Genomic DNA, 12,025 nt, shown 5'->3' with positions numbered 1-12,025 from the left:
ACTGTTTGTGGGAATGTAAATTGATACAACCACTATGGAAAACAGTACGGAGTTTCCTTAAAAAACTAAAAGTAGAACTACCATATGACCCAGCAATCCCATTGCTGGGCATATACTCTGAGAAAACCATAATTCAAAGAGACATGCACCACAATGTTTCATTGCAGCACTATTTACAATAGCTGGGACATGGAACCAACCTAGATGTCCATTGACAGATGAATGGATGAAGAAGATGTGGCACATATATACAATGGAATATTACTCATACATAAAAAGAAACAAAATTGAGTTATCTGTAGTGAGGTGGATGGACCTAGAGTCTGTCATACAGAGTGAAGTAAGTCAGAAGGAGAAAAACAAGTACCGTATACTAATGCATATGTATGGAATCTAAAAAAAAAAAAAAAGGTACTGATGAACCTAGTTGCACGGCAGGAATAAAGAGGTACACAGAGAATGGACTTGATGACACGGGATGGGAAGGCGACGCTGGGGCAAAGTGAGAGTAGCATTGACATATATACACTACCCAATGTAAAATAGTTGGCTGGTGGGAAGCAGTAGCATAGCACAGGGAGAGAGCTCGCTGCTTTGCGATGACCTAGAGGGGTGGGATAGGGAGGACAGGAGGGAGGCTCAAGAGGGAGGGGATATGGGGACATGTGTATGCGTATGGCTCATTCCCTTTCCTGTGCATCAGAAACTAACACGGTACCGTGGAGCAATTATATTCCAATAAACATCTATTAAAAAAACTAAAAATAGGGGGCTTCCCTGGTGGCGCAGTGGTTGAGAGTCCGCCTGCCGATGCAGGGGACACGGGTTCGTGCCCTGCTCCGGGAAGATCCCACATGCCGCGGAGCAGCTGGGCCCGTGAGCCATGACCGCTGAGCCTGCGCGTCCGGAGCCTGTGCTCCACAACGGGAGAGGCCACAACAGTGAGAGGCCTGCGTACCGCAAAAAAAAAATAATAATAATAAAGTACATGAAAAAACCCTTAAAAAAATATGTGAGAGAAAAAATGGCAGACTGGAAAACTGAATTTATCATTTTTCCTTGATAATCAATCCTTTCTCTCAATACTAAAAAAAGTAATAAATAAATGAAAGGGTATAAATACTGAAGGACAAAGCATGAGAGAAGAAATGACAGCAGATAACAGAGGTTCATGCAGTTTCAAGGCTGGAAAATGGGCAAGCTGGGAGCCAAGAGTCTGCAGAGAGAAGATGTCACAAAAGCCCACCTGGAAACATCTGGAAGCAAGTCTCTTCTGGAAGGCACTTACTAGAAGAAGGGGTCCCTGCTGGTGACGCAGGCCCCTCGACATTGGCCAGTCCCCTCCTGACCACTGCCCCTGAATCCCACCAGCTGGCAGGCCCTGAGCACACAGGCAAGGTTTGCTGGTGCCTTGTTCTCAAGAGTGAACTTGGAGGGACTTCCCTGGTGGCTCAGTGCAGGGGACACGGGTTCGAGCTCTGGTCCAGGAAGATCCCACATGCCGCAGAGCAACTAAGCCCGTGCGCCACAACTACTGAGCCCGCGAGCCACAACTACTGAAGCCTGTGTACCTAGAGCTGGTGCTCTGCAACAAGAGAAGCCACCACAATGAGAAGCCCATGCACCACGACGAAGAGTAGCCTCCGCTCGCCTCAACTAGAGAAAGCCCATGCACAGCAACAAAGACCCAACGCAGCCAAAAATAAATAAATTTAATTAATTAATTAAAAAAGAAAAAGTGAACCTGGAGAAAGACCACCAGGACTTGAGAAATGCCTCTCACATGACAGAAAGAAGCCGACCAACCTAACTGGAAAACAAATCAAAACACAAGTACCTGGGGAAAAAGTCAATGCTGGGTTAACTTAACCAGTCAATGTTGGTTAAGTTAACCCAGCAAATAAGAACAGGATGCAACAAAAAACAAATCAGAGAATAAGGACATGTTCTCACAGACTGAAAAAAAATCACAGTATGGTTAAAAAAAAAAATCAAAGGATTGTAAGACAAAGTTAAGCTATTCCAAGGAAGCGAACAAAAGACAAGGCGTTTAAAGAAAGGAGAGAAAATCTGGGCATCTGTGAAGGAAAACAAATGGAGCAAAGAGAAATGATGGCAGAAAGAAGAACTCACACAGGGGCTTCTGGAAATAAGAGGTGTGAGTCTCCAGACTGAACCAGAGAGCGAGGAAGGCGCATTCCAGCACAGCGGGAACACACAGAAAGTCCCAACCATGTCTGGGGTGAGATTCTCGTAGTGGGTGGGAGGGAAAGACAATCCTTTTTGTGAAGTGAAATCTGAACAACAGCCAACTTCCCATTAACTTAAGGAAAACGCAGCAATGTCTTCAATAATCTGAAGGAAAAGTTTTCCGACTGGAATTCTATCCACAACTAAACAACTGTGGTTGAGGAGAGAGAACACATATTTCGACACACACAAAAATAAATGAATAACTATCTCCCACAACCCTATGCTCCAAAGCCAGGAGAAATAAACCAGGGAAATGAGGACAGAATCCAGGGAGGATCTGACAGAGGGAGTTGGAGGGGATTCCAGCCGGCAGGTAGGTCCCAGGAAGACGGCTGTGCAGTCCATCTACGAGAAACAGGCTCAGACTGGGAGGTGAGCAGAGGCGGCTCCAGAAGGGTCACCTGCAGGGAGTGTGTCGGCTCGGGGACCACCTGACATGCCCAGTGCGGCTCAGAAGGGCTTCGCAGGTGAGGGGTGACCAGGCAGGAGTCTGAGGCCAGCCAGGGCTGGGCTGCGAGGAGAGAGGCCTGACGCAGTGTGATACGACCAGGTTGTGTTTACCCAAAACCCACCAGGAAGATCAACCATTTAAAAGAAAACATCATACGGAAAGTCGGACAAACGACGGAACAAGAAACCCAAGAGCTGTGGCTCAGGGGCCCCACCTCTCAGAACACCGCACTGTCCACTGCACCCCCATGGATGGTCTACTGTGGCAGTGTCGCTGCTTTGTTTCAAGATACTCTGATCCGTTTACTTGTTTTCTGTGTTCCAGTTCATTCACTTCAACTTCTAGTTTGCTCTTGCTTTCCTTTTTCTACTCATCTAAAAAGTTAGTTAACTCTTCTAGTTGAATATTTAAGTAATTTATTTTCACTCTTTCTTGCTGTGTAGGGTTTACATTTACCTGTGAACATACACACAGTGATGTCCCAAACGTTTATCTCTTTAGTGTCCTCATTAGACTCCATCTGGATTTTCTAAGATTTGGGTTTGGGTCTCCTCTGACCCTCTGATTGCTTAAGCTGTATTTGTGGATGTTTTTGCATGTCTTCTAGGTGATTGGCTTTCCCCCCAACAACTTCTTGTTTTATTGCACTTGATCAGAGAATGGGTCTGAATTGTTTTGGTTTTCAGAATTTATAAGTTGCCTGTGGCCTAATAGTTGAGTTTTGAAAAGTGCTCTTAAGTAGGTTTTTTTTTTTTTTTTTCAGTTGGACATATAGCTTCCGGTCAGTCTTCGTCTTTTTAAAATCATGTTATTCAGATTCTATATATCTGTATTTGTTTTCCCTACTTAATTTATCATAGTCTCAAATGGATGAGTTAAAATCTCCTAACGTTATTGTGTTTCTCAGTATATTTCCTGCAGTTATGCTTTCAGTAACATGATACTGTATCACAAAGTGCATTAAGACTTACATGTGTCTTAGTCTCATTATGGAATTTAGCCTTTTCTATTGCAAAGACCTCCCAATTACAGACGAGGAAACTGAGGCTACGCATAGTGTGGCCATCTGCCCCCTAGTTATAGTAAACGGCAGGTCTGCAAGTCCAGCTCAGGCCAGTCTAAAACCTCAGACGTTAACACAGTGACTGACACACGCCACATACACCACACACACCACACATCTGTAGGAGAACAGATGTGAAGAGAAGAAAACAACCTGAAATAATTTCCATCATAATTCTTGATTTGGCAAAATAGTTCCAGGCAAACCACAAATAGAGGCTGAGTTGTGCTAGAAGGTTCCATGAAGAGCACCCAAACGCCTTAGATCTATCTGACCCCTCACTCCTGAGCAGCAGGTGCTCCTTTACATTTGTGCTCTTTATGGCGTGACACTGGCGATTCGGGTCCTGCATCCCACCCGGAGCACCGGGGCGGGGGTCCTTACATTCTGACGGTACCTGGCTCTCTGTGTAAAGAATAATCATTACTTCCTAAATAAATTACCCTTGTATGTTTTATGGCACAGAGTTAGATCAAGTCTTCCGGAGTCTATGTTCTGCTCATTTAGAAAAAACAACATACCTAATCCTGGACCCTGGCTTAAAAGTAGGTTTACATCTTGTAGTCCCAGTATTGTCATCTTTAAATATTTCTATGTAAACAAATACACCTACTTCTTTTTATTCACTATGTAAATTCATTCAAATAAAATGTAAATTGTGTGATAATTTTGTGCCAAAAGTCTTATTTTCATACAGATAAGAACTGATGCAATTTCTTTCAAATAATGGTTTATGCAGTTTCTACTGAACTCTAAACAGCTTTGAATATCATTTTTAACCCCTTGACTATTTACATAAAAACGAAAATAAACCTGTCTGAAATTCATCTAAAAAGGATACCAAGGGGTCTGCCTGATCTCTGAAAGTGGTATGTTCTCTTCAAATGTCTTCAGCGACATCCTCATGTCACCGTTCTTGTCAGCTGTACAAAACAAGATGCTGACAACTTATTTTAAGAATATTGTTTACTTCCTTTCAAAACACCAAGCCTTCAACATCTGAGTGAGAAATTCTGACATGAAATGTGAAAACAACATTCACTCCTTGCAGGCACATCACTGCCTGGGAGAGTTTCATGGAAAAGCAGCTGAAACAGCCACCTTCCTAAAAGCAGCTTCCCGAAGGCTTTTTGGGAGCACAAGTCAATTGAGTTGTTTTGTATGAAACTGCAGGTGGGCTTCTTGTTTTACTTTTTCTTCATTTTTTAAGATACAAAAATATTTGCTTAAGAATCTTCTGGACTAAAGACTGTAAAAAGCATTTTATAGAATGCTGACTCTTTGGTAAAGGTACGCATCTGAGACAAGTTAAATAAAAACTTTCATTTTAGAATGTTTAATTTAAATTCTTCAGGAAACTCAGCTAGACATGATTATAATAGTACATCTAGGATTCTGGGAGAATGCAGCAACATTTTAAAATTCTCATCTCTTGATCTGACATATAAGCAGCAAAATGTATAATAATAACTTCGGGCGTGTTACAGCAAATTTCTAGCACGTGTAAGAGTGTGTCTGCGTGTGTGTGTGTGTGTGTGTGTGTGTGTGTGTGAGACATGCTCAACAGATACCACCAAGACATGCACTAAAGAATAATATTCTTCATCTTTTACAGCTATGTAAGATTTAGACTACAATAACATGAAAGAAATAACATGAAAACAAAACCCACAGATTATGAATGATATAAAAATTTTTTTACCCAGTTAATTACAAGAGGATTTAAATAAATTCTTAAGTTATACACAGAGTCACATAAGTAAACTGACTAACCTGGGAAATGACATTCAGAATGTCATGACCTAGAGTGAATTAAAAACAGATTTGGGCTTCCCTGGTGGTGCAGTGGTTGGGAATCCATCTGCCAATGCAGGGGACATGGGTTCGAGCCCTGGTCTGGGAAGATCCCACATGCTGCGGAGTAACTGAGCCCATGAGCCACAACTACTGAGTCTGCATACCACAACTACTGAAGCCTGCGTGCCTGGAGCCTGTGCTCTGCAACAAGAGAAGCCACCGCAATGAGAAGCCCACACACCACAATGAAGAGTGAAACCCGCTCGCCGCAACTAGAGAGGGCCCGCATGCAGCAACCAAGACCCAACAGCTAAAAATAAATAAAATAAATAAATTTATAAAACAAAACAAAATAAATTTAGCTGTTAAAAAGAAATCAGTGTATTAACTGAAAATGGAATCAGTCAGTCAATGAGTAACAAGCACCTCAAAGCTAAAATTGCCAAAGACAGACCGTCACTGAAAGTGATTAAAGCAGGAGACAGAAACGCCCGGTACCTGCAGGAAGCGACCTTCCATCACCCACGACCCCACCCTCCTACACTGCCTTGCGGTCACCACTCCTCCAACAAGAAGTTCCTCCCCCTTCCTTGGGCACAACATAATGTTCAATGTAAGAAAAGCTTTTCACAGGTAAGTCAGAATTTATTTACCTGATGGTCTAAACGCTTTATAAATTCTATGTAAAAATGCAAGTCCAAGGAAAACTCAGTTCTCTAATTTTTGTCTTTTTCCATTCTAGAGAGAAGCCAAGTACAGGTGCTCATCGCTTTTTATTTTTCTTTTCTGAGACAATGGAATCACTAAGGTGATTCCATTTTGAAGATGTTCCTTTTTCTTACAGGAGCCCTGCTCCAGCATAACAAGGTCTAGGCCACCAGAAGAGCTGCGGCCCAGTCACCCACCGTCACCAGGGGCTGCCCCGTGGATGTGAGGTCTGGATACAAAACATATCCTGCCTCATAGTTCCCTAAAAATGCTCCATCCTTCAACAAAAAACCACAAATAACAAATTCTGGCAAGGACGTGGGGAAAAGGGAACACTCTTGCACTGCTGGTGGGAATGTAAACTGGTGCAGCCACTGTGGAGAACAGTATGGAGGTTCCTCAAAAACTAAAAATAGAGCTACCATACGACCCAGTGATTCCGCCCCTGGGTATATATGCCCCCAAAACGAAAACACTAATTCAAAAAGATATGTGCATCTCACACCAGTCAGAATGGCCATCATCAAAAAATCTACAAACAATAAATGCTGGAGAGGGTGCGGAGAAAAGGGAACCCTCTTGCACTGTTGGTGGGAATGTAAATTGATAAAGCCACTATGGAGAACAGTATGGAGGTTCCTTAAAAAACTAAAAATAGAACTACCATACGACCCAGCAATCCCACTACTGGGCATATACCCTGAGAAAACCATAATTCAAAAAGAGTCATGTACCAAAATGTTCATTGCAGCTCTATTTACCACAGCCAGGACATGGAAGCAACCTAAGTGTCCATCAACAGATGAACGGATAAAGAAGATGTGGCACATATATACAATGGAATATTACTCAGCCATAAAAAGAAACAAAATTGAGTTATTTGCAGTGAGGTGGATGGACCTAGAGTCTGTCATACAGAGCAAAGTAAGTCAGAAAGAGAGAAACAAATACCATATGCTAATACATATATATGAAATCTAAAAAAAAAAAATGGTCATGAAGAACCTAGGGGCAAGATGGGCATAAAGACACAGACCTACTAGAGAATGGACTTGAGGATATGGGGAGAGGGAAGGGTAAGCTGGGACAAAGTGAGAGAGTGGCATGGACATATATACACTACCAAATGTAAAATAGATAGCTAGTGGGAAGCAGCCACATAGCACAGGGAGATCAGCTTGGTGCTTTGTGACCACCTAGAGGGGTGGGATAGAGAGGGTGGGAGGGAGGGACATGCAAGAGGGAAGAGATATGGGGACATATGTATATGTATAACTGATTCACTTTGTTACAAAGCAGAAACTAACACACCATTGTAAAGCAATTATAATCCAATAAAGATGTTTTAAAAAAAGAAAAAAAGATATGTGCACCCCAATGTTCATATCAGCACTATTCACAATAGCCAAGACATGGAAACAACCTAAGTGTCCATCAACAGATGAATGGATAAAGAATATGTGGTATATGTATGTGTGTGTGTATATATATATATATATATATATATATATATATATATATATACAATGGAATATATACATATATAATTGTATATATAATTACATGGAATATATATAATGAAATTTTGCCATTTGCAGCAGCATGGATGGACTTGGAGGGCATTATGCTAAATGAAGTAAGTCAGAGAAAGACAAATGTTGTATGATATCACTTATATGTGGAATCTAAAAATTAAAACTAGTGAATATAACAAAAAAGAAAACAGACTCACAGATATAGAGAACAAACTAGTGGTTACCACTGGGCAGAAGGAAGTGGGGAGGGGCAAGATAGGGTTAGGGGATTAAGATGTACAAACTACGTATAAAATAAATAAGCTACAAGGATAAACTGCACAACACAGGGAATATAGCTAATATTTACAATAACTATAAATGGAATATAATCTTTAAAATTGGGAATCACTATGTTGTACACCTGCAATATATAATATTGCATAACAACTATATGTTAATTTAAAAAGTAAAAAATTTTTTTAAAAGTCCCATTCTTCTATCACGTGTTCAGTTATCTCATTTTTTTCTAAGCTTCATAGAATGCCTTTTTTAACAAACACTTTCTTATTTTTACATTTTTCTGGTTTCTTCCAAAGTTCTGATGCCAACCCGGTAAAGGCTACTTGCTGGAGAGAATCACGTCAGATATTATTCATCATTAGATACTATAACTAAGAACAGCAATCAGACCCACTTGGGCCATACTGGATGAGAAAGTTCAGGGAAGCTGCTGAAACACAGTGGAGTGTGCCCACTGTGATCTGGTCCATGTTTTCAGAACCCAAGTAGGGGAAGGTGAATAACCTACACATAAGAATCGTGGTCGGGGGGGAGGGGGGCAAGTCAGCTGGGGTGAGTGAGCTCCTCGGCGGTCCCAGGAGCGGCCCGGGTGACGTCTGTGACCCCAGCCCTGGTGCCACAGGCGGGCAACTGCAGAGGACAATAAGGGACAGACCGACCACCACGTACTGGCCGGCTCACTCTGAGGATAATGATTCAAGCTTTGAAGGAGGCACTAGGATGTCCAGTTATCCATCCAGAAGTACCTGGCACTCAAAAATCCACCGTGAGGAGGCAGAACCTGGTATGCTCTCTCAGGGCTGTCCAGAGGAACTTTTTGGGCCGTCCAATGCGGCAGCCACGAGCCACAGGCGGCTCCTGAGCAACTGAGATGTGGCTACTGCGACTGAGAAACTGAAATTTTCATTATTTTTTATTGTAATTAATTTCCATGTAAACAGACCCATATGACTAGAACTACCATCTTGGACTTTGCAGCTCTAGGTTTTTAAAAACTAACATAAACACACAAGAAAAGCCTGAAGAAGATTATTCACAGCCACACACCCCTAGTAATGTTTGTAAAGTGGTTCTATCGACAGGGTCCTCACCTCACACAGGCCCCGACCCGATGATGGGATGGCTCTTTCCCCCACCTGCTCCCCCGTGTCCTTTTCTCTCTTCCTCCTTTCCCTCGTACAGAACTCCAGCTTCACCACAAGGGCCTCTCTTAAAACCTGCGAGTCCTGCATTTGTCCAAGTAACCAAGGTGTCTACATGTCTTCAATTTCTTTCTTTTTTATGGTTGCTATATTATAATCTTTTAAGTGTTAGTGTTTTTTTTTTAATTTTCAACTTTTTATTGATGTATAATATATTCATAAAGAAAAGTACAAGTATTATTAGTGTACTTAAGCTCAATGAATTTTCACAAGTTGAATACATCCCTGGTTATCAGCACCAGATCAAGAAACAATATTACCAACACCTTGGAAGCCCCCTTTTTGAGCGGAGAACTCAAGAAATGCTGCACCACCAAGGTTCTTAATGATACAAGTGTTGTGTGGAAAACCATGGGCATCCAGGATGCCAAGTCAAACGGAGATTCACGAGGGTCTGATTTTGAATGCAAAGAAGCTTATGTAGTACACTAACCAATTTGTGTCACTTTTTCAAACACGTGCAAGAGTAGGTATTTGATTTTTAAATATCTGTGACAAAAGACTTAGAACTCTTTCAATTAAGTGTTAGTATTATATTTACACATATAACATATTTACGTACATCAGCATTATTTCTTATAGTAACACTTGCTTTGATTCATTTAGAGCTGTTTGAAGCACTGGTTTCCAGGCCTGCAAGCACCTGACACAGCGACGACTTCTCTGTGGATCTCTTTTATCCAAACAAACATTTCCTTGTTTCACATATATGATTTATCCTTTTCTCTTCATAGTTATCTATGTGTTTGTTTTATCTGTTTGTGTATTTGGACAAATCTGATGTCAATTCTGTTCAGCTTTAATTTACATATTCTGTAACTAGATCACCAATATGAATAATTTATCTATACGTTACTTTACCACTTGATGGTGACAGAAAAAGCAGCGAGGACTTCAACACTTATTTGTACTTATTTTTCATTAAGAGCACTATCCTCCCCATACTATTATCACATATTTAAAACACAGGCATATTCTGCACTTCACGCTATTTTTTATCCTATAACAGAATTATCTCATCCCCAAATAAATAAAAGATAGAGAAAAAGAAACAGAGGCAAGGTGAGAGCCAGGGGCGAAGCGGCAGGAGGTTCTGGAATTTCTTAAGAAGGTGGCGAGACGGGCAGCTGTGTGGGGAGGATTCAGGAGCACGAGGGACGAAGGGTGGGGCATGTGTGCACCTGCTGAGACAAGTGTCAGAGGGCAGAGGTCCTGGGAAGCCTGGTGGTCTGGGCCGGGCCTCAGGAGGCCAAAAGGCCCAGAGGAAGGCGGGCTGGGCAAACACGGGAAATGTTGAAGAGGGGCCTCGGGACAGCGATGGGGGAGTATGATGGGGAGGTGTCTGGCTCCCAGAGGGTCATTACGATGCTTCCTACAGCTGCTAATCTGCATCATGTTTCAGTTCATCCCTGAAATAATTTAAATAAGAAAAAATTTTACCTGTGATGTCCTGAATACCGTGGACCACGGATATGGCCTATCCCTCGGCACCCTGGAGTGGGACAAACAGCTTGACCTGGAAGGATTTTCACATCATTTGCCCCTTCAGGAAGTAAAAGAACATACCTTGAAAACACCCTCAGCAAAGAAGAACTGGAAAGACTAAAATATGCAAATGATATTCATCAAGACTTTTCAAATTAAAAACAAACCGTCACCAGAAACACTTATTGGGTACTTGCGATGTTTTATAAAACGATTTAGCAGAAAATATCAGTGCTGTAATGGATAATATAAACAGCAACTAACATCAGAGGCTGAGCAAAATGAATAGGCATTGAAGAAATTTAAGTAAAAAAAAAAAACCCAGAAGAACATGACATGTCTTCAACAGAATAACACTGGCAAAGGCAACACAGCCATGAGCTGAGCAGGTGAGTGGGTGAGGTCTGGTTTGTGGCTCCCCATGAAACTCCCACTCAGCCACAGCAAGGCTCCCCCAAAGGGTGGACAGAAACTGAACCAGCAAATGGGGCACAGAGAAGACAGTGACATGGCCCTCCCTGTGCCACTCAAGTGTGTCCCAGCAGCTGAAGAGCCAACTGCCTGACCATTCTGTACTGGGCTGGGCTGTGCTATATACACTCTATGACACTATTCTATACAGACCATATCACACGGTACTGTACCATACTGTATATATATAGCATACTCTACTATACTGCACTATACTATACTGCAATACACTATCCTAAACTATATACACTATATATGCTATACCGTACAAAACTACTACATATACTATACTATTCTATACTTTACTATCAACATATATACAATATTACAGTATACTACATATACTATACTAAACAATACATAATGAATCCAGGCCAGAGATGAATTCCGTCAAGCCCAAGAGGCAATGTAAAGAGTATCAGGATTGAAACCCCCTTGCTCTGTTCTGTGATTTTTCTCAGTCTGGTTTGCCCCTTCCCTCTCCTCCCCTCGCTGCTACACACACACACACACACAGGCTCCTGGAATGTGCTACCCCCTCCTGTCATGCTGCTCTGGGCCTCCTTTGATGAAGATCCCACACCTTCCCCCTCCCTCCCCAGCTCTCAGATTTCCGTCTCCTGTTCAAGCTCCTGTGTTCTTGTCCTCCTCTCAATACTTTCTCCGACTCCCAGCTCTGATTTAACTTGCCTGTTGGGTGAAGACATTGCACCCTGCAGCTTCTTCAGGAAAAGACGTGCATTTTCTCACACTCCACGTGCCCCAGGACTGGCAGAGA

General features: G+C 42.1%; 1 protein-coding gene across 1 annotated transcript in view; it reads right to left on the bottom strand.

Moving 5' to 3' along the window:
- Positions 1–12,025, bottom strand: part of L3MBTL4 (L3MBTL histone methyl-lysine binding protein 4) — a 303,558-nt gene that overhangs the window by 132,918 nt on the left and 158,615 nt on the right. The window contains exon 13 of the mRNA XM_089894942.1: positions 10,732–10,834. Coding sequence (XP_089751068.1) covers positions 10,732–10,834 — 103 coding nt within the window. The remainder of the gene's footprint in view (positions 1–10,731; positions 10,835–12,025) is intronic.

Source organism: Delphinapterus leucas, chromosome 14 (assembly GCF_059928025.1).
Source record: "Delphinapterus leucas isolate spDelLeu-1000000601 "Yukka" chromosome 14, BTC_Dleu_Yukka2, whole genome shotgun sequence".
NCBI classification, from domain to species: domain Eukaryota; kingdom Metazoa; phylum Chordata; class Mammalia; order Artiodactyla; family Monodontidae; genus Delphinapterus; species Delphinapterus leucas.
Note: the sequence above shows the minus strand (reverse complement) of the source record. Positions and strands in the feature narration are given on the sequence as shown.